We start from the raw sequence: 27,129 nt of genomic DNA on the forward strand, positions 1-27,129 counted from the left end.
TACAAACTAGAAATAAATCCTTATTGAAACGGACACACAAGTAGTTCCCGTTGGATGAAGTAGGCGCGTGTGAATGCGTGGGCACAAGACAGGGTGGGGATATGGGGGAGAATATCAGAGGGATACGGGGTGCATAAAGCGAGACGTTCTTTTTTCAAAGAAATTCAAAACAGACTTCTGGAGTGTCATTCTAAGAGTTTTGCTGGCCGTGAGAAAACAATTCCCCTGTGCATGGCCCCACCCAGCCTCACGTGGCCACCTCCCCCTTCCAGTGCAGGGGTGGCTCTCCAGTATATATAAACCTCTGTGAAGCCAAGGCGTGCACCGGCAGGGCCACCCGTCCAGACACCTCCCAGAGGAGGAGAGCTGTCCTGGGGAAGCCTTGCCCGGTCTCTGCACATCACTGCCGCTGCAGGCCCGAGATGCCAGCCATCCAGCTGCTACTTCTGGCCTGTCTGGTATGGGGCTTAGGGGCCAGGACAGCCCAGCTCCGGAAAGCCAATGACCGGAGTGGCCGATGCCAGTACACCTTCAGTGTGGCCAGCCCCAACGAGTCCAGCTGCCCCGAGCAGGGCCAGGCCATGTCAGCCATCCAGGACCTGCAGAGAGACAGCAGTGCCCAGCGGGCAGACCTGGAGTCCACCAAAGCCCGGCTCAGGTCCCTGGAGGGCCTTGTCCACCAGCTGACCCTGGACGAGGCTGCTGGGCCCTCGGCGACCCAGGAGGGGCTGCAGAGGGAGCTGGGCGCCCTGAGAAGGGAGCGAGAACAGCTGGAAAGCCAAAACAGGGAGCTGGAGGCTTCCTACAGCAACCTCCTCCGGGACAAGTCAGCTCTGGAGGAAGAGAAGAGGCGACTGAGGGAAGAGAACGAGGATCTGGCCCGGAGGCTGGACAGCAGCAGCCAGGAGGTGGCAAGGCTGAGAAGAGGCCAGTGTCCCCAGGCCCGCGGCACCCCTCAGGATGTGCCATCAGGTTCCAGGGAAGGTAAGAATGTGCGGTGAAGGGGTCCCCGAGTCCAGAAGGTGGCATGGCTCATAGTGACCTGTTACAGGTGGCCCAGGCTTGCTCTCCCGCCCTCCCCTCTCTCCCGGAGGCTGCACGTCCAGCACGAGGCAGACGAATCCAGGGGAGCAATCAGCCTCACAGGTTACTAGTCATCTCGCTCCTGGGAGCTCTGTTCGGGTCAGCGGTCCCGAGCTCTTGTGGCTTCCGGGACGGTTCTCACAGTGACGGTAAAATGAGAAATAGGAGACCAGGTGAGACGTATATGTAGATGATCAGTAGAAGGTTCCCAACTAGGCTTTTTAGAAAACTACCCCTTCGGTGGATCTTTGTTTGGAGACTGTGATTCCTGCCTCTTGTTGTTAAAATGACCTGACAATTGATTTATGAAATCATGATAGACGGTGGGGATTTTTTCATGTCCTTTCTTGGCAAAATAAAGAGGTGGTGACTCTTTGTCGGGTTCCTCAATATGTTGTCTTTGCGAATTTTCGGCCTCTTTGCCCAATCCGAGGACCTCTGCTTTTAAGTCACCAGGCAACTCCTCGAGGTGGCTCTTTCTAAGATGCTGGGCTGTTCGTCCTTGTCCCTGCTTGAAGGTGAGTCCGTGAGTGTTGGTTGCAACGGGGGGCACACTCTCCCCATTAGTTGGGAAGATAGTATTTGTGTCACTTTTTTTGAAGCTGTGCTCCCAAATATTCACTGTTGGAGAAGTTTTCCAATCGGGAGGAAACAAGCAAGGAAATCCAGCTGTGGGACAGTTAGTCCAGACTCTTCAGAGATGTCACCATCAAGAAAGAAAGGGGACAGGTGTATTGTTCTAGATTGAAAGAGGCTAGAGAGATGCGGTGGCCAAATGCAGTGCCTGGCTCTGGACTGGCTCCTACATCCAGGGGAAAAAAAGCTACAAAGGACAGGCTTGGAATCACTGATGATATTAGAATATCGGCTGCTTCTACGGTTATGCTATTGATGACTGCTCAGTTTCTTGGGCGAGAGATGGTGTGGTGGTTAGGGAGAGTATCTTCCGAGAGTACATACTCAAGTCCTTAGGGGAAAGGTGGCAGAATGGTTGCAATTTCCTTTCAGGCGGTTCAGCAAAGACTGTAAATATGGAAAGAGTGACAGAAAGGAAGGTAAAAAAATGCACCAAAGTTTTCACAACTGGTGACTCTCTGTGAACAGCACGTGGCGAGGAGGGGGGCACTTATTGTACTATTCTTTCAACTTTTCCAAAGGCTTGGAGATCATCAGAATAAAACAATGGGAAATTATTTTCTAAAAAGGCTTTCTACATAAAAGGCAAAGTCTGCAAATAAGCGAGACTGACAAACATCGAAGCCTGGATGTGACCTTGGGCAAGTCCTTTACCTTCTGGACCTTGACTTCTTACCCCTTACGTGCTAATGAGATTGTCTACCGTGAAGGATGTTTGTGGGGCTCACGAAATAACTCTAAGGTGGAAAGGATTTTTAAAGACCCCGTATTGCTGTAGTTGGAAGAGATTTGATGCTAAATTTTACAACAAAAGAAAATGAGGCCCGAAGGGCCCCGGGTTGCTCGGTGATCAGTGGTTGCACTAAAACTTGCTGAACTCGAGTCTTTGAGCACAAATAAAAGTATTAGTATTAATAGGAACATTATGAAGATTACTTATTTCAGACTGTTAAGCGAATGGAGTCACATTCTCAACAAAAACCCGTGTGTGTGTGTGTGTGTGTGTGTGTGTGTGTGTGTGTGTGGAAACAGAGGCAAATAAACAGCCTTTTATTGTCCTGTGGTCATTTAACAAGCCTTGGGGAATTTATGAGATGTGTTCTCTAATTTTACATTTCTTTTTGTTCTTTCCAGCTACTCTACTTTTGAAATAAGGACAACAGCCCATTAGAGTGAACTCCAAGCTTGGAAACTCTTTTTAGCCATGGGTTTTTTTTTTCATGAGCAGGAAATTACATTAGCACAAGAACGTAGAGCTGCAAAAGTGGCCTGGAAAGCATCTGATCCACTGGCTCATTTGTGCAGATGTGGAAACTGAGGCCCAGAGCTGGTCCATGGCCACCTAGCCAGCTAAAGGCAGAGCCAAAACTCAAATTCAGTTCCTCCCCTTCCTGAGGTCCAGCGGCCCTTCGGGGACCTTGAGGTGACCCCTGGTTTATAGAACCTAATGGTAAAAAACAGGAAGTGTGCATTTAAACATCAGGGAAAGAAATGTTTGGAACCAAAGATAGGCTTCGAGGTCTTAAATCTGAGGGTAAAGAAAGGGCTTTCTGGGCAGCTGGAGGTTAAGTGCGGCTGTGCTCGAAGCAGGGGCGGCAAGAACTGAGGGCGAGGGCAGGGGAGGCTGCGGGAGCCCAGCCCAGGGAGGCCACAGAAGGTGGACTTTTTCTTCGTCTGCCATTCAGACTGTCACCACCGCTGTCTTTATGGTGTAATTGTTACATAGAAAAAAGATCTTCTTAGAATCACAGAAACCCCTTATTCATGTGTGTGTGTGTGTGTGTGTGTGTGTGTGTGTGTGTGTGTGAGAGAGAGAGAGAGAGAGAGAGAGAGAGAGTGTTGAGATAGTATATATACAACTTTGTCGTAATAATTTTGCAGCAAAGTGTCTGGAAACCTATTAAATAAGCCCCAAGAGAAACACACAGATTACCACAAGATCTCTCAGAGTCCGTTAGCAGTGTCCCAAGAGAAGCCCACTTTTCCCTTTACTTTGCGTCTGCTTCAGTCTGTACTTCCCAGAGAGAAGCCTGGGGTGGGGGCTTTTATGCAGTGATTTGCGTGGGTCTAATCCCAGGGAGATCAGGAATCAGGGGCAGGGGAGAGCTAGTCAGAGAAGGAAAGCGAGCACGTAAGGAGGGAGGGGGCGTTCCCCAGTGGGTCCCCACAGTGGGTGGTGGAGGCTTGACCCCACCAAGCCCTGCCGGGGAGCTGTGTAGAATGAGGGCACCCGGGTGGTTCAGTCAGTTGAGTGTCCGACTTCAGCTCAGGTCATGATCTCACGGTTCGTGAGTTCGAGTTCCGCGTCGGGCTCCGTGCGGGCAGCAAAACTCCTGCTTAGGTTGGGATTCTCTCTCTCCCCGTCTCTCTCTTTCCCTCCCCACTTGTGCTCTCTCTCAAAAAATGAATAAACATTTTAAACAAAGAAAAAAAGAATGCAGCCGAGGGAGGGAGCATTCATTCGTGGATCCCGCTCCCATGATGCACAGATGTGGGCACCAGACTAGCTCTTGTGGAGTCAGAGAAGCTGGGGCAGGGCAGCGGAAGCCAGGTCCCAGCCGATGACACCTGCACAGGACAGGTTGCCACGGCAATGGCTGGGAAAAGGTGGGCAGGACATGGAGGAGGAGCACCAGAGGTGTTCAAGGCAAGGGCTGCAGATAGCAATCCCCTGTGGGGGTGACCACGCAGATGAGAGGTAGCGGGCAGAAGCAGGCAGCACGCTGAGCGCAGTAAATGTGTCGTGATGAAGGGCTTCTTGTGCTCCTGTTGCCCTACTGTTTTAAAACGCTGTTTAATGATTATAACGTTTACCCGTACATAATATTTTGGCATGCACATTGATCCCAGAGACAGTACGTGTTGGCGTAACACCCGGGACATTAGTCTGCTGGCTAATCTTCACTTTCCTGGGAGTTTCTGGCTTAAGCTCCCTAGAATATGTCTGCAAAGCAGAGGTAAGGGACAAAGGGCAGAGCATGCAGAAAGTTTCCAGAATTTTGCAATAGGCATGAACTTTTCAACCACGGAAGGACTGAATCTTAAGAGAAACAAACAAATAAAAGCCCTAAAATTTTTTTAGCTATTGGATACAATACAGTCCTTAATATTTTCATAACCTCTTTTTGTTTTCTCCCCACGTTCGGAAGGAAATATGAGCGATTTTTCAACATTCCAGAGAAATTTTGATTTTGACATTTTTATCGAGGACATTTCGTTTATAGTTTGAACTAAGAATACTGAGGCTCAGAGAGGTCGAGCAACTTGCCCAAAGTCACACAGCAGGGACGTGGCAAGCCCGAACTAGGAAGCTACGACTCGGGCCCAGTCCCAGTCCCGGCTCCTTCACACAGCTGCTTCCCAGCCTTTGCACCCCCCCTCCCCATGCATCCTCTCCCACAGGCCTCTGTCTTCATGCCAGACGGCTCTGCCCTGGGAGCTCACCATTGCCAGATGCTCCTGGCTGAAACAAGCAAGAAGCAGCCAGCTGACTTGTCAGCCTACCATCCCACCTGCCAACTGAGAAAGGGCCTTGCTGTTGTTCTGGAAGCCATTCCCTGACTTAATGCTTCACTATGGTTCTCGTTTACTGCTAAGAAAGCAAGTGAGGTGTGGTTCTGGCAAAGAGGGAGGAGAGGCGTGGGGATGGGGCAGAGACAGGGGAGAGAGAGAGAGAGGGAAGGGGGACGGAGGAAGAAAAGGGCCCTCTGCGCAGAGCTGTGAGGACCTCGGTGGGACCAGGAAAGGAACTCAGCAGCAGCCACACACCGGGGCCACCTCTTCTTTGGCAGCCGGCCAGAAGCCTGGGTTCCTAGTGTGTGCCACCTGGGAGCTGTGCATGCCACCCGCTGGCATCTGAGCTCGGGTCCAGGAGTGAGTCACTCCCCCCAGTTCTGAGCAGCTTGTCTGAAGCTGCTGGAAAAGCCTCAGGTATGGGTCTGCGTCCAGTCAGGGCATAGACTCCATGCTGCAGGTTACGTCATGGCCTTTTAGTTTTTATTTTATTTCTTAATTTTTATTTATTTATTTTTATATGCTTGAGAGAGACAGAGAGAGAGAGAGAGAGAGAGAGAGAGAGAGAGAGAGAATTAGTGGGGGAGGGGCAGAAGGAGGGAGAGAATCCCAAGCAGGCCCCATGCTCAGCTCAGCTGGGAACTCGACTGGCGACTGAAACTCACCACCGTGAGATCATGCCCTGAGCTGAAATCAAGAGTCAGATGCTTAACCAACTGAGCCCCCCAGGCGCCCCAGGGCCTCTTTTTTTTTTTTTTAATGTTTATTTTTGAGAGAGAGAGAGAGACAGAGTGTGAGGGGGAGGGGCAGAGAGAGAAGGAGACACAGAATCCGAAGCAGGCTCCAGGCTCTGAGCTGTCAGCACAGAGCCCGATGCAGGGCTCGAACCCATGAGCCATGAGATCATGACGTGAGCAAAAGTCCAACGTTCAACTGGCTGAGTCATCTAGGCATCCCCGCCAGGGCCTCTTAATAGAAAGAATCAGGTAGAATGAAAGCACAATATGAGCTGAATAAGTAAGTTCTACCTGGCACCCTTGGGCTGAGGGAAGGTCCCAGAGGAGGGACAAACTTGGACCGAGTCAGGCCTCACAGAGGAAGGTGAGGGCCAGCCCACCAGAGAAGCTGGCCACTTTGTCCAGGCTGGAGCCGAATGGCCGGCTCTGGAGGGTGACCGTGGTGTGGGACACTGGGGTCAGGGATGGCTGCGGAGCCGGCTGGGGGCCTGTAGAGGAGGCCGGCAGAGCACGGGGGGCCTCTGCAGGGACTCTGGGTTCCGTGTTGACAGGGCTGTGGAAAGGTCACCGTCGGGCCGAGGCTGCAGGGTCGCAGAGGAACCGAGTCTTGGCTGGGGCAGGACTCCACCAGATGTCCTCACCCTCACACGGCCAACCCAGCCTCCTTCCACACCGCCCCCCCCCACCAACTTCCTTCCACAATCTCCCCCCAGCGCCCTCTACTGAGGAAGCCTGACATCGTGCTCACTTGAAAGGAGAAATGCCTCGTTTTTCAGAAAACATATATGGAAGTGTGCATTTGGCACCGAGGGGCCATCAATTTATAACCCACCAAACTCCCCACCGCAGGGAGGAAAGGTTCACAATTGCCATGGCCTAGACAGACCCGGGTTCAAATCCTAGTCCCACCACTAACCAGCTGTGTGGCCTCGGGCAAGTTACTTAACCTCCCTGTGCCTCAGTTTCCTTTTCTGCAAAACGAAGAGAATATCGTCCGCATCAGGACTGTTATGTGGAAGAGAGGTAATGACAGCGAGCTCCTAGCACAGTCCCTGGCTCGCAGGAGGCACGTAATAAGTGGTGGCAATAATTACATGAGGTGCGGACTGCAGCCCTAAAGCCTTCTTCCATTTTTTTTTTAAAAGCTGTGAAAGTATCAGATCACATAAAGAATTTATATGAAACTGCTTCAAAAGGTGGAAAGAGCTATAAATACCTGTTAATCATCCCTTTCCCCAAAGCATCTGTTTTCAGTATTTCGGGGCCAGTATGTCAGCTGTCTTCGGGCAAGTCTCTTGGGAGAATGCCTGTTCGGGTTTGTTTCCCCCACTTTCTCCCCTCTGTGGGTAAAGAGGGCCTTTCTCTTAATTTTCTTCTCATTGATTTGCAGGCATGTCCCTTTCCTTTTCTCGGCCTGTGTCTATTTCTCAGTAAGTCGCTACGCCCCGTGATCACCCCGGTCACGTTCACAGGATAAGGCACTGTGCACCAGATGCACAGAGGAAGGGGCCGGCACAGGGGCCGCGTGGCTCACAGTGGCCCTAGTATGGCAACCGTGGGTCCTGGAGCCGAAAGGTGGGGACCTGCGGTGGGGCAAGGGAACTCTCTAGAAGTTTTGTACAGCTGCCACTGCAGTATTTGTCTCTCACCTCACACTGCCTACACTCGCTCCGGTGTTCTGAGAATGAATGGAAACAAAAGAAGTTTGGAATTGTTCTGAGGAATGGTCTGTGATGGTCCAAGGAAAGGTACAGAGGAAAAGCAAACAGCTCACCTCAGGGAGTTTGCTGATTTTGAGACGTTGCCTCTGCTCAGTCTGAGAGGTCAGCCAGGCACGGCAGGGGAGGGGGGGGTGAGGGGAGTGGGGGGGTGCTCCCCATAGCCAGGGGTCAAGGCTCCCTCGCTGTGTTTTAGGCCTAAGAGAGCAGGCGTGGGGGCGGGAGAGGCAGACGGAGAGCGGGGAGGCCTGTGCTCCAGGAAGCAGGCATAGTTATGAACCGCTCTGCTCTTCCCTCGAAGAGGAAGAGGTCCCTCACTCTTACCTCCTCCTGGCGGCACAGAAGAGCAGGGAACCTCAGACACCCCGCCCCTCTGCCATGCTGCCCACAGGCAGCACCAATTCCCTGGCTCAAGTATGGGGGTCGCCAGCCCTGGACAGGAAGGAGTGGCTGGTGACAGTCCCCAAGTTGGTCTGGGAAAAAAAACTGTGAGCTAGTGAATCAGCTGAATCAGCATCTGCCCTGTCAAGGCAAGCTGGGAGTAAAGAGCAGAGGAGTTTCCTCACCTTTGTAGATCTTCAGGCAGACAGAAGGAGATTCAGGGAACCAAATCCATTTCCCAGGACACTCGCAGAGACATTTGTATCGTCCAAGGGAACCTTGTTCCCAAAGCAGCCTGGAGTGAACCCATGTGACTCCTCAGCCAGCCCATGAATTCCTCAAGGCCATGGACAAGTGTATCTCATTCACCCTGTATCTCCACAACCGGCACAACCTTGCAGTGTAGGTGTCCCGGAGGGGCTGGCTATTTAGATGGATGGGCAGCTCCCCGAGACTGGGGACACTGAAGACCTGCCATGTCCTTGGGGGTGTCCCCACTCGCCCCTGGAGTTTGGGCTGCATAGCTAGGATGCCCTCAGTTGGCCACACATTTTGGCTGAAGTCTCTCAAGTGCTCACACAGCCCACTCTGGACTGGGGGACACCCAAGCAGGAGGATGCAGGCCCTCGGGACAGTCACAGGCCCGCAGAGAGCAGGGCAGGAGGCAGCCGGAGGGGGGCCACAGCTCAGCTACACAGCCCCTCAAAGCCTGAGAGCTTTTTTTTTTTTTAAAGTTTATTTATTTATTATGCATGTGCACGCGCCTGAGTTGGGGAGGGGCAAAGAGAGAGGGAGACAGAGAATCCCAAACAGGCTCTGAGCTGTCAGCACGGAGCCCGATGAGAGGCTGGAACTCACAAACCATGAGATCATGACCTGAGCCGAAATCAAGAGTCGGATGCCCAACTGACTGAGCTCCCCAGGCGCCCCAAGCCTGAGAGCTTCTAGGCTGGATAGGAAGTGTTCCCCACCGCCTTCTGGTACTGTCGTTCACCGAAGAATATGTGGCTGAAGACCGATGAAATGTGGCAGAGCCAGAAGGGTTAAGCATTCCATTGTAATCTGTGCCTGAAAGGCAACTTGAGCTAACAAGTGACAGAAGACAGAATGACTGCCTGACCTTCTCCACTATGCAGGAGCCCAGCCCCAGTCACCACACTGACTGCCCTCGGGGCCAGTGGCGTGGGAGCCCCGAGTGGGGTGGTCACCCCGGGGGCCGAGAACTGACTGAGATGGCCAGCAAGAGAACAGGCCACTATTCTAAGCATTTTATTCTGATGCTCTGACGTCTGGGCCTCGCAGATTAGCCAATTCCTAGAGACAGCATTTGACCCACCTGCCAGCTCGCTTCTCATGCACAAGCCCACCCACCCAGCGTCCGTGCCCCACCCGGCCTCTATCAGTGATCACAGTCAAGGGCACCGTCCGCCTGCCCTCATCTCCTCCGAGCCCGGTACCAGACAACCAGGGACAGCCCCTATGCCCCAGGCCTGCTGAAATTATTCACACCAGCCAATCCTAAACCTGTTTACCTGGCCTGGCTCATTCCTTCCCACAGGAAAAAACAGTAAAGGCTCCTGCCCATGTTCCCCTCCCTCCTGAGTGACCCCTGGCACTTCCCCATGTGGGCCTTAGGGTGTGGGTGTGCCTTCCCACTTGGGATCAGTGCCTTCCCCTTGGGATCAGTGTCTTTTCATCAGCGATCAGCTCCTGATCTGCTGGCCTCACTAGACGTACCTGCGGTGGCTGCTGCTTTTTTGTTGGATCCAGGGACTCCTGTATAACACTAACCCTAACCCAGAGTAGCAGTGTGTGACACGGTGTTGTAACTTTTGGTCTCACCAGTGCCTCCCACACACACCCCTTCCCTTCTCTATGCACAACCCCCGCCCCCGCCCACAAATTCCTATAGGAGCCCTGCACACTTTCTCCTGGTCCAAAACTGGTCTCAGAAAGGGTTCTGACAGCATATTTCAATTGACCACGTAGAGCTGAATGTATTACTTCTTATAGGAACATTTGCATCATGACCAGGAAGAACCTTATGTCATGCAGGGAGTTGTTAATTGTTGAATTTCAGGCATCCCAGAAAATGCTAAGGGCCTTCTGAATATCCCAGAATCACACTTCACCTGCTAATAAATTAAAAATTTTTTTTCAATGTTTATTTATTTTTGGGACAGAGAGAGACAGAGCATGAACGGGGTAGGGGCAGAGAGAGAGGGAGACACAGAATCAGAAACAGGCTCCAGGTTCTGAGCCATCAGCCCAGAGCCTGACGCGGGGCTCGAACTCACGGACCGCGAGATCGTGACCTGGCTGAAGTCGGACACTTAACCGACTGCGCCACCCAGGCGCCCCAGCCTGCTAATAAATTAGACCCGCTAGTGGGAATTATTTTAAGGGGTACGAGCTTACTTTATTTTATTTTGAATACCCTACTCTGTGCTAGGCATGTCGCTATGCAATGTATTATTTGTGAGCTTTTTATCATGGAAACCTTCCACACATTCATAACAGTAGAGAGAACAACATGAACCGCAGTTCTGACAGCTGTCCGATGAGTCTTTTTTTTTTTTTTAATGTTTGTTTGTGAGAGAGAGACAGAGAGAGAGAGAGAGAGAGAGAGAGAGAGAGAGAGAGCGCGCGCGCGAGCGGGGGAGGGGCAGAGAGAGAGGGAGACACAGAATCCGAAGCAGGCTCCAGGCTCTGAGCTGTCAGCACAGAGCCTGAGGTCGGGCTCGATCTCATGAACCGTGAGATCATGACCTGAGCCGAAGTCGGACACTCAACCGACTGAGCCACCCGGGTGCCCCAGAGGGAGAGAGAATCTTAAGCAGGCTCCATGTTCAGTGTGGAGCCGACTCGGGGCTTGATCCCATGACCCCAGCTGGGGTCATGACCTGAGCCGAAATCAAGAGTGGGATACATAACTGACTGAGCCACCCAAGTGTCCCTTATTATCTCTTTTTAAAGTTTTATTTATTTAATTAATCTTTACACCCAACATGGGGCTCAAACTCATGACCCCGGATCAAGAGTCACAGGCCCTCTGACTGAGCCAGCCAGGCACTATCTTAAAACAAATCTCAAACATCATCTTATCTCTGGAAGCCTATTTAAATACCATCCTCAACATAGTCATTGGGCCATTCTTCCTCATAGTACGAGTTTGTCTCTTTCTTTTAATATAGTTTCTAAATGGAACGTGGAGACCGTCAACTTCCAGGAACTGAAGTCAGAGTTAACGGAGGTTCCTGCTTCCCGAATCCTGAAGGAGAGTCCATCTGGCCATCCCAGGAGTGAAGAGGGAGACCCTGGTATAAAATTAAATTTCTTCCCTTTTGTACACACGTGGTCTTGATCCGTGACTAGCTCTGTGCTCAGAGTTGGTCAGCCCACTTTGGGGGGAGGGCAGGTCATCAATGAGCCCTGGCAGAGAGGAGGGAGGGGAGAGAGAAAGAGCCCCTCTCTGCCAGCTTTCCAGGGCATGCTGGCAGGCGTCCGCCTTTCCCTAGCAAAGCCTTACATCTCATCACCCACTTGGGGGGTGGTGGGCTCAACTGGGCTGCAGAGGGTGGAGGCTTAGGGAGGGGTGAGGGGTGGTGGGAAGAGGAGAGAGATGTTTATTTCACCCACTTGATTGCCACATAGAATTATTTTATTTAAAAAGAATTTTTTTAATGTTTATTTTTGAGAGAGAGACAGACAGAACATGAGCGGGGGAGGGGCAGAGAGAGACAGGGAGACACAGAATCCCAAGCAGGCTCCAGGCTCCGAGCTGTCAGCACAGAGCCCGACGCAGGGCTCGAACTCGTGAGCCATGAGATCATGGCCTGAGCTGAAGTTGGATGCTTAACCGCTTAACCGACTGGCTCTGTTACTAAAGGTATCTTTTCTGAACTTTGGGTCCTGAGGTATTGCCCCCTCTCCCAAGTGTTCCCTGAAAGCCTGACTTTAAGGCAAACACTGTGGTTTTCAGAAACTGCGACTATCTGTGTCACGGACAATTATTCCAAGCAGAAGAGCATGTATGGTGGTGGGAAGTTTTGAAATACCCAGAGTAGGGTTCCCTGAGACATGAGCAGCAGAGACTTCCCATTTTCTAGAAGGACACTGAGAAAAGCACAGAGATCCGTTGCATTTATTTCCACTGAATCTAAGTTTTCAACCATTTCTTCACTACATTTAAAAAATTATGTTCAGGTTTTATTGTATTTAAATGGTGCCTAAACTATGTGGTCCATTGGTTAGGGCTTGAAGAACTTCATTTTATAGAGTTTATTATAATGACTTGATTTTTGTTTCTTTTTTTTTTTTAATTAAAAAAATTTAGCGGGGGGGGGGATGTTTATTTTTGAAGGAGAGGGAGAGAGAGCGTGAGCAGGGGAGGAGCAGAGACAAAGGGACACATAGAATCTGAAGCAGGCTCCAGGATCTGAGCTGTCAGCACAGAGCCTGACGCGGGGTCGAACTCACAAACTGTGAGATCATGACCTGGACTGAAGTCAGACGCTTAACCGACTGAGCCACCCAGGAGCCCCTGGTTTCATTTTTCAAAATGAAGTAAATTAGACAGGAAAGTCATAAACAGTAGTATGATGAATACCCATGAGTTCCCACCCGGCTTAAATCAAATATTAGAAACACAGTTTGAAGCCCTCGGTACAGCCTTCATCTTTACAAGTGACAGCGAGTAGGAGAAGTTCAATCCGTACGACAAATTGAGCACGTAATATTTACTGGGCATTTACTCTATACCAAGCACCTAACACGTATAATTACATTTAAAGTTTCCAACGTCTCTACTACCCAAAACACTATACCCCTTTACAAATGAGAGAGCCGAGGTTGAGGGGACTGAGGGACTCAAAAGTCACACAGCCAGCGGATAGCAGAGCCTGACTTTAAAAGTTTTTAATTTATTATTTATTTCTGAGAAAGAGAGAGTGCGAGCAGGAGAGGGGCAGAGAGAGAGAGAGAGAGAGAATGAATCCCAAGCAGGCTCCATGATGTCAGTGCAGATCCCGACCTGGGGCTCGAACGCACAAAACCGTGAGATCATGACCTGAGGCGAAATCGAAAGTCGGATGCCTACCTGGCGGAGCCACCCAGGTGCCCTGGCGGGGCCTGAGTTCAAACCCAGATGCTCTGTCTCCGGCCTTCTGACTTTTACCGCTTCCAAGTGGTGGAAAGGCGTTTTACGCGTCGGTTTGCCTTTCATTCACCAGGATGCGGAGAACTGGTTTGGGTAGGGGAGCCGCTCACCCTGAGAAGAGCTGAGACAATCACGGGCAAGTACGGCGTGTGGATGAGAGACCCGAGGCCCGCCTACCCCTACACCCAGGAGACCACGTGGCGAATCGACACTGTGGGCACGGACATCCGCCAGGTGTTCGAGTACGACCTCAGCAGCCAGTTCCTGCAGGGCTACCCTTCCAAGGTTCACGTGCTGCCCAGGCCGCTGGAAAGCACGGGCGCCGTGGTGTACCGGGGGAGCCTCTACTTCCAGGGGGCCGAGTCCCGAACCGTGATCAGATATGAGCTCAACACCGAGACAGTGAAGGCCGAGAAGGAAATCCCCGGGGCGGGCTACCACGGGCAGTTCCCGTATTCCTGGGGCGGCTACACGGACATTGACCTGGCTGTGGACGAGACGGGCCTCTGGGTCATCTACAGCACCCAGGAGGCCAAAGGCGCCATCGTCCTCTCCAAACTGAACCCGGAGAGTCTGGAACTTGAACGAACCTGGGAGACTAACATCCGAAAGCAGTCAGTGGCCAATGCCTTCATCATCTGCGGCCACTTGTACACCGTCAGCAGCTACTCGTCACCCGATGCCACCATCAACTTTGCGTATGACACGGGCACAGGGAGCAGCAGGGCCCTGACCATCCCCTTCAAGAACCGCTACAAGTACAGCAGCATGGTGGACTACAATCCCCTGGAGAAGAAGCTCTTTGCCTGGGACAACTTCAACATGGTCACCTACGACCTCAGGCTCTCCAAGATGTGAAAAGCCCCTCCTACCGGGAGGTGATGCGGAGGGCTCCTGAGGGGAGAGCCAGCCAGCCGAAGCCCACGCGGCTCTCCTCTGCTTTCTGAGCTTTCGTTACTAATCCAGAAGAATGCGCTTCGTCGCCACGTCTGTGTGGAAACAGCCACCGGGGGGTTTAGACGGTTTCACAATACATATTCTTTTCTTCTGCCAGGTTTCACGGGGCTGTTGACCCAAAACGGTTCAAGTTTGGTGGTGATTTGGGGCCAAAGCTCTAATGCATAGTCGTCTCATCGTGAAAACTACAAGGCTTTCTGTAAAAGGCCCTCCCTGGCTAAAAGAGGGGAGTTTGGGCAGAACAGCTCGCCCTGTCATGGCGTCCAGGGTGATTCCCCGCACGTCGCACAGTTACCATTAGCCATGACACAAAGCGGCACTTCTAGAGGAGGGACAGCTCCTGCAACCTGTGCCGAACATATGCATAGTCGGCTTCTAATGCTTCACGCGGGGTCCAGTGGGTGCCACATAACCTTTGCCCTGGGAAATAAAGTGATCTTACACACCATCCACCTTGAACTTTGTGGGATACTTTGCTTAGGAGGAGAGTACGGATTCCAACCATTAGATAATTCCTTTGGGTTGGGAGCTGTGATTGCCGGATGCTAAGGGTGTGTGTGTGTGTGTGTGTGCGCGCGTGCCTGCGTGACTGAGAGGCCTGCACCTGGTTTTGAGGTGCCACCCAGGATGACACCAGCCAAACAGTGGAATTCACCCCTCCCCCTCATCCCATCTCCTGGTGCTCGTGGCCTTTCCCAAACTGTCTTTTCGTCTTTCCCCAGCTCACCCTGTCTTCACCCTGGCTCTTGTTTGCTGTCATGGCATGGATTTCATAAACCACAGCCTCAAGGGAGCAAATCTTATGCCACTAATTTTCAGTAACCGAACTTCATTGCCCTCTCGTGGTGCCATCGTACCTAATGGTAGAATACCCCGTCTTGCCAATTCAGCTCGGACTCTGTCCCACTAGCAGGTCTTCAGTCAACTCGGGTTTTCCCTCTTCCTCCTCCAGCTGACACCTGTGTTCGAGAGAGCCAGGGTGTGGGCACGGGGGCACGGAGGGAGAGGAATCCAACCAGGGTTTCCTATCACAGCTGCTTTTAGTCATCAGCTCAGGGTCCAGAATTTGCTGCCCACATGCATGTCTCCGTATCCAGTTCCAGTCCCAGTGTCCTCCACATTGACGGCCAGCCCCATCAGGTGGCCTGCTTCTAGCCTGTTCTTGTCCCATCAGGAGCTCTCCTGCACCCCCGGAAACCCAGGGTTCTCAGGCCCTTTCTCCTAGATCGACCTCAGTTTCCCTTTTGCTCTTCTGTGGGTGCAGGGCCACTTCTCTTGGACCTTCGCCACCTACACAGGATTTACCTGGACGCAAGAACGAGTCGCTCTGCCTTCTCATGCCCCAAATCGTGTGGGACACAAAGTCCTGACAGAAACGCTCTAGAATCTAAGCTCTCTTTTGCTCCCCTTTCCCCTTGCTTTCCCCAGGCTTTATGCAGCTGGCAGGGATGTGACAGTCGAGCCCTTTATTTATCTTCTCAAATCCTGTTCATGAGACCAGGGCTCAGCCTTTGGATTTCCAAGAGTGCCAGCTCTTAAAAGTCAAAACCTTGACTTTATTTTTTTTAATTAAAAAAAATGTTTGTATAGGGGCACCTGGGTGGCTCAGTTGATTAAGCGTCCAACTTTGGCTCAGATCATGGTCTCACAGTTTGTGAGTTCGAGCCCCGTGTTGGGCTCTGTGCTGACAAACCTGGAGCCTGCTTCAGATTCTGTGTCTTCCTCTCTCTCTGTCCCTCCCCTGCTCTCTTTCTCAAAAATAAACTTTAAAATATTTTAAATGTTTATTTTTGAGAGAGAGAATGTGAGCACACACACAAACGGGGGCGGGGAGGGGTACAAAGAGTGTGCTTTGGAAAGTAAAATCAAGAATTTAACTTTTCTTCCCCTCTGAGAGTCGATCCTCATCCAGGCCATGCATGCCACGCCTGTGGAGGAACGGGTGTGATGTCTCTCCAAAGGCCATGCATGCCACGCCTGTGGAGGAACGGGTGTGATGCCTCCTGTGGAGGAACGGGTGTGATGACTGTCAGCTCAGTCCACCATAACTAAGGGCCACGGATGGAGGGGCTAAAACAACAGGATTTTTTCTCTCACGGTTCCGGAGGCCAGAAGTCTGAGATCAGCGTGTCAGTGGACCTTGTAGATGCTGCCTTCTCCCTGTATCTAAACACCGTCTTCCTTCTCCTCTGTGTGTGTCCTAATCTCCTCTTTTATAAGAACAACAGTCAAATTGGATAGGGCGCACCCACAATGACCCACCTTTAACGCAGTTACCTCTGTAAAGGCCGTATCTATCTCCAAAGGTGGTCACATTCTGAGGTCCCAGTGGTTAGAGCTTTGACATATGAATTCGGTGTGGGGCATGCAATTCAGACCGTGACAACTAGATATCAGCCCTGCACCCCACTGACAGCAGCCTCTTAATGAAGAGAAAGCCCAGAAGTAGGAATGCATGAACTCATTCACCCCTCTGAGCACCTGCGGCTGCCGGGTTTTTGAGTGAAAAGCGGAATGTGAGGAGACACCTTTGGGTGGGGAGACAGGGGAGGCAAATCCTGCTTGCACAGACCTGCCCAAGACTCCTGTTCTTTCCTTCTCTCAACTCCTGCCTCTGGGATAGAAGAAGGGGATGGAGGAAGGAGGCACAGAGGGAAGAAGGAAACTCTTTCTTCGCTTAGCTTCCAGGACATTAGACTCCCCCTACATCACTGATTGCTCCTTCTTGACCTTTTTTGCTGGTTCCTCCCTTTGCCCTGTATTAGTCAGGAAACAGAACCAGCAGGAGGTACAGACGCTGGTAGGAAAAGAGATTTAGAATGAGAAATTGGCTCATGCCAATTGTAGAAGCTGAGAAGTCCCACGATCTGCCTTCTGCGAGCTGGAGACCCAGGACAGCTGGTGGTGTCGTTTGGTCCGGGTCCAAAGGCCTGAGAGTTGGGGGGGGGGCAGGGGTTGATGGCATAAATCCCAGTGCAGCAGGAGGGAAGACAGATATCCACACTCAAGCAGGCAAGCAGGAAGCAAAAGGGGTGAATTCCTCCTACCTCCAGCTTTTTGCTCTATTCAGGCCCTAAATGGATTGGATGACGCCCACACGCACTGGGGAGGGCAGCCCACTTTACTGAGTCCGCTGAGCCAAAGGCTAATCTCGTCTGAAGATCCCCTCACATCACACCCACAAATAATGTTTAATCTGGGGACTCTTGGGTCCAGTCAAGTTGACACATAAAATTAACCAGATAGCCTCGATCTCTTAAGATTGAAGTGTGTCTGGGCTCGATTTATGGTCTCCTCATGACCTACTCATTCTTCTGGTCTCAGCTAGCGTCATGGCTCTAAATGCCGCATCTATGCTGATAACTGCCCCCCACCCCCGATTTATACCTTCAGCCCAAACCTTACCCCTAAACTCCAGATTCATATATTTATTTGCACACTTGATCTCTCCACTTAAATGTCTATTAGGCAGGGGCACCTGGCTGGCTCAGTTGGTGAAGCATGCAACTATTGATCTTGGGGTTATGAGTTCAAGCCTCACCTTGGGTGTAGAGATTACTTAAAACCTCTTGGGTGTAGAGATTAAAAATAAAATCTTAAAAAAATTATCTATTAGGCATATCGAATCAGCAAAATATGAATTTCTAAGTTTCCCTACCCCACCCCTCTCAGTCCTGCCGAATCTGTTCTTCTAGGAGCCGGTGGAAATTCCATTCCTCCAAAATTGCTCAGGCCAAAACTCTTGGAGTCATCCTTCACTCGTCGCTCTCAAAACCCCACATCAAATCCATCAGAAACTTTTGTCGGTTCCATCTTCAAATATGTAACTGTAGAATCTGACCGCATTTCTCACCACACCAACTGCTAATTGTCCAGATTCCCATTGCCTTTTTCCTGAATGGCTACACAGCCTCTGAGGTGATTCTGTTCCTTCCTCCCAGCCAGCCTTCTCACAAAGCAGCCAGAATGACCCCATTAAACTATTAGGCAGATCGTGCCTCCTTCCATGGCCTCCAGACCTCCATGGCCGTCAAACCTTCCATGGCCTCCCAGCTCAAAGTCAAAGTCAGAGTCCTTACAAAGTCCCCCATGATCTCTCCCACCACTGTGACTTCACCTTTTATGAATGTCCCTAATTCACTCTACTCCAACCAGGCTGCCCTGGCCTGATTGCCCTCCCCCGAATACTCCAGGCACACACTCTGACTTTGAGGCCCCTGCATTCCCTCTGACTAGATGTCTGCACACCTAACTTCCTCACAGGCTTCAAGTCTTTACTCAACTGAACCTTCCTACAGAGGCCAAACCAGATCTCTATTTAAAACTACAACTTACCAGCTGTTTCCTCTGCTACTTCCAATCCTCCTGACCCTGTCTGATTATTTACAATTTTTCCTTTCTATTACATTTATCATCTACTGACATATGATATAATCCATTTTCAAGATTGTTTCAAATTTTATTTTCATTTTCTTCTAAGAGAAAGAGAGAGCAAGTGAGAGAGCATCGAGACGGAAAGAGAGCAAGAGAAAATCCTAAGAAGGCCCCAAGCTCAGTGTGGAGCCCAATGCGGGGCTCAGTCCCATGACCCTGAGATCATGATCTGAGCCGAAATCAAGAGTTGGACGCTTAAGTGACTAAGCCACTCAGGAGCCCCAACCACAGCCATTTTAAAGTCTTTTGTCATTTGCAGTTTTACTCTGATGCTTTGGGGGTGGGGGGAGGAATTATTCCTGTCAAAGTGCTTCGTCTTCAAGGAAATGCAATAAAAAAATACTCTGACAGGTTTCTGATAACTAAGATCAGTTTGCCTCATGTGGGAGGGATAATAATAAACCTTAAAAAAATTTTTTTAACTTTTTATTCATTTTTGAGAGACAGAGTACAAGCAGGGGAGGGGCAGAGAGAGAGAGAGAGAGGGAGACACAGAAGCTGAAGCAGGCTCCAGGCTCTGAGCTGTCAGCACAGAGCCCAATACGGGGCTCGAACTCATGAGCTGTGAGATCATGACCTGAGCAGAAGTCTGACGCGTAACTGACTGAGCCACCCAGGCGACCCAATAATAAACCTTTTAAGTGCTTTCCCAAGGCCACCTGCACAGCCTGAGACCTGTCCCTATTCTCCTTCCACACCAGTAAAGTGAGCCCATTACATGGATGATGTAAAGACATGTGAGGATTTGCCTCAGCTGTGGGACACCTAGCAGGCTTTGCTGGAGCATTCGCTTTGTGCTGTTGTTTCTTAGTAATCTCTACACCCGACATGGGGTTCAAGGTCACAACCCCAAGATCAAGAGTCAAATGCTCATCTGACTGAGCCAGCCAGGGGCCCCTGTTGGAGCATCTGTGAGAAAAAAAAAGATGAAGAGTGAAACCATGGAAAATTCAAGGCCCAGGCACTGCCATAACATTCTGGGAGTTGTCCGGTCAGGTGAGACTTGGGTTGTTCCACAAGCTGTGATCGGTAAGGTACAAGCATATTCAATCCCTAAGAATGTGAAAGAGGTGCATGTCTTTGTAGGGATTTTGGAATTTGGAGGACTTTTGATCCCCGCTTGGCACAGCGCCTCTGATCCTTATGCTCCCTGGGAAAGAGAGGGCACGTATGGGACGGGGCATCAGAGCAACAAGTCATCTTTGAGAAAGCAAAAATACCAGCGAAGCGGATCAAAGCTCTGGGCATCTCCCAAGCAGGGCTGTCGCTGAGTTACATGGGTCTGTGACTCCAGAAGGTGTGGGCTGGCCACTGGGGCAGAGAAAAACATAGAAGGAGAAAGTACCCCTAGGATATTGGTCTCAGCTCTGAAAGGGGACAGAGCCCCATGTACCCCCATAGAGGACCAGCTCCTGGCAGTGCACACAGCACTCCTCCGGGTAGAGCCTCTCCCACAGCAGCCAGTAGGCTGGGCTCAGAGCAGCCTGGCTGGTGATTATCGTGAGCCCTGGCCATCCACTCTTTGCACTGATGGCTCTGACAGTGCACAGGATGGATGACCGTGAATGAGCCTATGGGGTCAGGCTACATAGAAAGACATCTGGGGGCATCTGCAAGAGCCTGAGGCAGTCCTCACTGTTCCCCATGTCTCAGCTCACGAGGCGTTGACATCCCCTGGCAATTAGGAAGCTGATGCCCTAACTCGGTAAGAACCCCATCTGCTGACTCTTCAGTAGATGCAGCAGACTGGCTGCACAGAAGGAGTGGCCACCACATGGCCCGGTAAGGTGGCGTGTTGGCAAGGATGTCAGGTTGCCCTTGAAGTTCTGTGACGTGGTTAATGCAGTAGAAGCACATCCTGCCTGTTTTCAATAATGCCCAAGGCAACTACCAAAATAATCTGGGGCCATCCAGCAGAGTTCCCAGCTGATGAGGGATCAACAAACTGGTTATATGGGCCCCTTCCTTCTGCAGGAGGGCTCCGAAGATGCCTTGGCTTGTGTGGACACTGCATGTGGCCTAAGCCAAGCTTTCCCCTGGAGCCATGCCAACCAAGCTGCCACCCTTAGGGGAGAAAAACTAATGACCATGAGTAGATACCCTCATCAACTAGACAGCCATTGGGGGTCACATTTCAAAAGTCGTGACTTGGAAGACTGGGCAATAGAACATGACATTGAACGGCGGTTCCGTCTCCCCTATGACACACAGGCGGCAGGGTTGGTAGAGAGAAACAATGGAATATTAAAAGAAGATCAAATTACTAACAATGGTCAGGTGGATTAAAGTTCTGTCCCAGTCTTAATATACTCGAATGTCAACGAGTAGGGCCTTTTGTCCCATATGCCGGACCAGAGACCCCCATGGAGGCACACAACACTGTAAAGGTATGGAAGCCATTACGCAACTCTTACCATGTATGGATGTGCTACGCTGCCGAGAACACCAAGCCCCCTCACACCTGCGGAAGGAGTTATCTAGTGGAATGGGATGTCCCACCAGGATGGACGAATTACTTGGGACTGCTGGGTGATGGGGGAGTACTCAGTCTCCAATGGGATCTGCTCTCAAGATCTATTGAAACGTACCCTCTCTGATGGAACATGCACCATCAAAAGAAGAGAGAAGGGAGGGGTCCTGGTCTGGACTATCTCACCCCAAGTTCATCTCCTCCCCTCTGGCAGTGCTGCCTTCCCTGGCCAGCACTTATGGTAGGTACAGCCAGGTTACGTTTCTAAAGTTGCCAACCTCCCTCTCCTCAAGGCCAGGTGGGAATGTTCTGTCTTTGCCTGATACGATCACTTGGCCACCATCTTTGATCCCTCCATAGTCCTGTTGGGAACACATAGAGAAGCCCTTATTATAGTGACCTATCAAGTCTTAAATAGCCAACAAAGCCTGTCCTTACCGAACACTGAAATGACTACATTATCCAGACAGAATGTTGTGTGTTCATACCTGATGAGTCTGCTAAGGTGTCATCTTTATTTTTTTAAATGTTTATTTTCGAGAGAGAGAGGGAGACACAGAATCCGAAGCAGGCTCCAGGCTCCAAGGTGTCAGCACAGAGCCTGACATGGGGACTAAACTCATGAACTGCAAGATCATGACCCGAGCTGAATGAAGTTGGATGCTTAACCAACTGACCACCTAGGCGCCCCGAAGGTGTCATCTTTACTAAATCATGACACAAGTGAACACCCTGAATGATCCGACTTCCAGCTTAGGGGACTTGGTAAATCAGGGATTCAGCTTATAGACTCCTGTAGAAAAATTTGTCACTGATTTGGGGGAGTCATCGTGTTCATCTGTGATTTCCCTTGCATGTACCTGTATTGTTGCTGTGTCATCCGCCTCCAGTGCACAAGATAACTGCCACAGGAGCCACCCCACGCTAGTGAGATCCCTTGCTGACCACTCGGCATCCATTGCAAAAGAGTGGGGCTTGCGAGATTGTAAGAACTCGTCATGAGGAGTGGAGTGTCGGGGAAAGTCATCAACGAGATGTGACCGCCGTTGCCCGTGAGCTGGCCCCGGCACAATCAGAGGCTCCTCACCTCCTTCCCTCGTGCTTGGAATGTGGGTTCTGTTTGCCTTCCCACTCCCAGAGGCTGCTCCGAGGACACAGCCTTGAGACGGTGTTGTGGTTTTGAAAAGACCCGCATGGCAGACGTGACCAAGCCCAGGTAAGGCCCCTTATAAACTTTTCAAGACGTGGCAAGTAGTTGCAAGGATCCGTTCGTCTTGCTGCCACCCAAGACAAGCCTTGTGTGCAAGTTCCCTTTGCTCACTAAACCTGTCACCTACCAGCCCAGGGTGGCTGGCCTCTCTTCCCGTCTTTCCCTGCCTTCTGAACGCACGGGCTGGTTTCCGATTTCACCTGGGAAGCTCCCTTGGCGACTGCAAACCAACAAATACATTCCATGGAGTCAGGAATTGATGGCTTTGTTCAGTGATATGCCCGTAGAGCAGTGCTTGGCTCACAGAGTAGAGAGTCTTTTTAATTTTCATTTTTTGGTCAGTATTTAAAAAAATAGGGAACTGAAGAAAAACCATCCTGGAGTTGGCTCAGGAATAACTGGAAATAAAATACCACAAGGGTTAGTCTTTCTCACTCTTTGCCCTTCTGCATTCTACTCTTTTTTTTCTTTTTTTCTTTTTTTTTGAGAGAGAACAAGAGTGAGGGAGGGGCAGAGGGAGAGAGAGAAAATCCCAAGCAGGCGCTGCACCGTCAGGGCAGAGCCCAACATAGGGCTCAATCTCATGAACCTCGAGATCAGGAGCTGAGCCGAAATCAAGAGTTGGACACTTCACCAAATGAGCCACCCAGCCTCCCCTCCTGGATCCTATTCTTCATTGGCTGTTTGACCTTAAACAAGTCACTTAACCTCTGTTCCAGCACTAATAGAACTTTATAGAATGATAGGCACATTCTAGGTCTGCCTCATCCAACATGGTGGCCACGAGCCCCACACAGCTACTAAGTATTTGAAACGTGGCTAGTGCAACTGAGTAAACAAATTTTATTTAATTTTAATGAATTAAAATTTAAGTAGCCACAGGACGTCTAGGTGGCTCGGTCAGTTAAGCATCTGACTCTTGATTTTTGGCTCAGGCCACGATCTTATGGTTTGTGAGATCGAGCCCCCTGTAGGGCTCTGTGCTGACTGTGAAGCCTGCTTGGGATTCTCTCTCTCCCTCTCTGCCCCTCCCCCGACCCACCCTCTCTCTCTCTCTCTAAATAAACAAACATGTACAAAATAAACTTATATAGGCACAGGTGGCTAGTGGCTACACCATTGGACAGTGTAGGTTTGTTTTCTCATCTGAGGATGAGGTCATGTGTATGTGGAGCACCCAGCTGGCAAGGACAGGCACCCCGTGTGTGCTGCCCCCAGCCCCTGCCCCACGCTGCCGCGACAGACTGCAAGTAAGGAACCTGACCGGACCAAAGGCACAGCCCACAGACTATGTGGGTAGGGGGACCAGAGTACGTGTTTAAGGGCAGGCTTGGAGAGACGACACCCACAAGGACCCTATGAAGTGGAAGAACTCAAAGATGGCACCTCAGTACATTTCCCATACGTGGATTCGAATGATCGCATCGCTGATGCTTTCAAACTGCTCAGAAAAGCCTTCGAAGTCCTCAGTGGTGCTTTGGGGTTGGTGGAGAGCCTTGAACATGGGGTCTAAGCGATAGACTTCTTTCCTACTCTGCACTGGGCTGTGAAAAGCAGTCAGGTTAGGTTTCTTCTGTTAGAGCTTGGAATTCACTGAGATCCCCTGGAGGCACACTTTGAAAATAGTGTCCATAAATGTGACACATAAGCACCCTGCACAGGAGACGGGACACGGCACAGTTAAATCAGTGCGAAAGGCCATAAAACTGTAGCGTCCCAGGCCGAGTTCTGAAAACCCAAATATCTCATGGTTCTCTGGAGCTCAAATCTTTTTAAAGGCACAGAGTCCTGGACTTTTCAATCATCCAGATTTAATAACAAACATCAAAGCCTGATTTTTAAAAAAATTCTGATACACTCGACTACCATAAATGCTCTGCAGAATGGCACAAATTAAAGATCAAACGTGTACATATATCAGAGACCTGACTTGAAAAACCAGAAATTGCTCTAATTACGTTAGTGAGGATAGCCAACACTCAACGGTGGTTGTGAGAAAAGAAAAACAGGAAAGAAAGAACAGAGATGTTCCAAGACCATCTTCAAAGACCAACACCAAGGACTTGATGGGAACCTTCCTGGAGTGATGTAAAAGCCCCCTTAGCCCTTGTGGTCCTCCGCTGGAAGAGAGGGAGCGGCTGGGGGTATCGTAGGGCCCGCCCTGCTAGAACGGACTTGTTCCAAATCCAGATTGGAAATCATCTCCCTGGCTTCATCACTTTTCTTGGTAAATCTCTCTTCTCTGGGAGGAAAGGCACACTGAATGTTATTTAAACACATAGGATTTTTTAAGAGAAGAGAAGAGAAAAGAAAAGAGAAAAGAAAAGAAAAAAGAAAAAGAAACCTCCAGATCCCAGCACCTAAAGAGAACCACTCCACATTCTAAAGGACATCCTTCCTGACTCCTTTACCCAGGCTGATGGAACTATCTATCCTGGCAAGAGGGAGATGCACTCTATGCTTTCATTGTGAGTCAGCTCTTCTCAGAGCGCAGTGGTGCCCGCTTCTCCCCCCGCCCCCCAGCTTTCTGTCATCACGGCTGAGAGCTCTGCATCCCAGCTATTCTCTGGCCAGCCCAGACAATTTCACTTCGCCTCTCCTAACTTCCCCCCTGCACTCCCCCAAGCCTGCCTTCTGCTGGGGTATACACCAGGGTGTTCCCATTCTCCCCCCGGGCTGGGCAAACCCTGCCCTCAAGAGAGTAGGACTAGGCCTGTCGAGGGCTTAAAGATTCAGAGTCAACTGTTCCCTGAACACCTACTCTGTTCCAGAAACTTGGGGCTAGAAACTAATGATCTGCAGATTCTCGGCCACACCACCCAGTAAGCTTGTCCGCTGAAAAGCCGGAGACACAAAAGGAGGGACCCGGGTCACATGGCTAGGAAAAGGCAGAACTGGAATCCGGACTCCGATCTCCCCACCACACGTCCCCTGACGCATCCCTCAGTCAGACCTGATCCCTAATGTTGCTGATGGAGGAAGTAAACGGGGAGGGGAGCTAGGAGAGGCTTCAGAGGTGTGGAATCTCTTCCTTTCTCAGTAGGTGAGAGAGCACAGTGACCGCAGCCCCTGGGAACCAAGGCCCACGCTCGTGGAATAAACCAGTGGGGTCAAATTTGCCACGTACCCTTGTCAGTATAGGTTTCTGAACACCCCATATATGTGAAGAAATTATATATAATATTTTTAATCAATTCACCAATATCTTACATCCCCCAAAACTCTAAGGTCAAGAGGCACTGTGAATAATATTGGACAGAGGTCCGTATTTTCAATCAGCAAGCTTTGCCAATTTTCGCTGTTTATGCACATTTGCATGATTAGAAATGACTTCAGTCAGGTTTCTTGGCAGAAATGCTGTTAGGCTGCTTGTCCCTTTGGAGGGTTACATTCATTAAGAGCAGATAACACACCGTGTAAATCCACTTAACCCACACACGTTGTTTGCAACATACTGGCATTTGCTGCAAGTGAGCAAAGAAGCGCCAGGACTTCCCCCAGCGTGTGGCTCCCACCCCTCCCCCGGGAAGGTCTCGTGATGGACCCATGACCACTGCGCATTCAGCAGAGGGTGCTGTCCATCCCCCAAACATCAGTTTCAATAGAGCTTCGCTTTCATGTACACGGGAGTCCTAATAGTTCTTTATACACCTTCATAGAGCAGCTGTCTTGGGCCAGAGACCAGACCAGAGACAGGACGGGACACCCCACAGAGGCTGTCACGGGCTCGTCAGAGTTTGCAAAGGAAAATGCAAGTTGCCCAGTTAAGTTTGAATGTTTGGATAAACAACGACCGCTAAACACCATCAGGGGAAGGGGTCAGGCAGTGGGTCCAGAATTCCCACACGCCCCACAGGGGCTGGCTGCCCCGCGGTGTCAGCGCCTCTTTTAAGGGCTGGCCAGCACAGTCCCAGGCACCAGGCGCACGGTGGCCGAGGGGAGAAGAAGGACCTGCCTGCAGGGAGCTTATGGCCTGGCTGGGAATGCGGACAAGTTTTGGAGGGGGGCGGGGTCTGTGAAAGACCAGATTAGTCTGTTTCCCACGGTGGGTGACAAAGCGGTGTCTCAGCCACAACACCTGCTCGGAAGCAGCGGATGAAGGCAGTTGAATGCCCGAAAAGCAATGTTTCCTGCAGTTTCAGGGGTCCCCGTGGGGATCAGCATTTATGCTCCGCCCCCCCGCACCGAGCCAGAGTGCTCTCAAGTACCTGGGGGCCACGGTGACCCTGCGCCTGCTCACCTTGGAGCCTAGGTCTCCTCCGTAAAGTAGGTTATTGTCGTGGTCTGTCGTGCTTTTCCGAGCCATGGCCTTGCACTCAGAGGACTCCAGGAATTTAGATTCACCGCCCTGACGAACCTAAGATACAAACGCCAGTAAATGTACTGCACGAGTCACACGTGGGTCCAGCACGTTTGCTGCCACCCCCACCCCCCTCCCCGAGCCCCGCCTGTCGGGAGGCAGATAGCGCTTCAAAATCCAGAGCAGTCGCGCTGACCCCTAGGTGAAAGCTGAGGTGAAAGAGAGGTGGATGGTGTATCCCCAGGTAGCGCAGCTGGGCCCTGTCCCGTTCTGCCTCCCCTGTAACAGGTGCAACGCCCACGGAGCCCCTCCCCCCCCCCAGCGCTGTTTGGCATCACTGACCCACGCGGAACTTCCTTCCCAGAGTGCTTACCTTCTAGAGAACAGGAAAGGGACAGGGACAAAGCGGGGGGCGGACCAGGTACTTAGATATGCACGTGGCATAGACCCTGGGGGCTTGAGAGTGAGGACAAAGGTAACAGCGGCCGCCCACTTAGTGCCGCCCCCCCCCCTTGGATGTCCTTTTATGTTA

The 27,129-nt window shown here is 51.0% G+C and overlaps 2 protein-coding genes across 2 annotated transcripts; one reads left to right on the forward strand and one right to left on the reverse strand.

Moving 5' to 3' along the window:
* The first annotated feature begins 305 nt into the window (after positions 1 to 305).
* Positions 306 to 14,631, forward strand: MYOC (myocilin). The gene is made up of 3 exons (XM_045452935.1): positions 306 to 984; positions 11,263 to 11,388; positions 13,300 to 14,631. The coding sequence occupies exons 1-3, from the start codon at positions 423 to 425 to the stop codon at positions 14,082 to 14,084; spliced, it is 1,473 nt and encodes a 490-aa protein (XP_045308891.1). The 5' UTR covers positions 306 to 422; the 3' UTR covers positions 14,085 to 14,631.
* Positions 14,632 to 24,397: 9,766 nt separating this feature from the next.
* MYOCOS (myocilin opposite strand) lies at positions 24,398 to 26,719 on the reverse strand. The gene is made up of 2 exons (XM_045455809.1): positions 26,506 to 26,719; positions 24,398 to 24,539 (listed from the first exon to the last, which is right to left on the reverse strand). Exons 1-2 carry the CDS (start codon positions 26,601 to 26,603, stop codon positions 24,398 to 24,400), a joined length of 240 nt encoding a protein of 79 aa, XP_045311765.1. The 5' UTR covers positions 26,604 to 26,719.
* Positions 26,720 to 27,129: the final 410 nt, after the last annotated feature.

This window comes from Leopardus geoffroyi, chromosome C3 (assembly GCF_018350155.1).
Source record: "Leopardus geoffroyi isolate Oge1 chromosome C3, O.geoffroyi_Oge1_pat1.0, whole genome shotgun sequence".
Classification (NCBI taxonomy): domain Eukaryota; kingdom Metazoa; phylum Chordata; class Mammalia; order Carnivora; family Felidae; genus Leopardus; species Leopardus geoffroyi.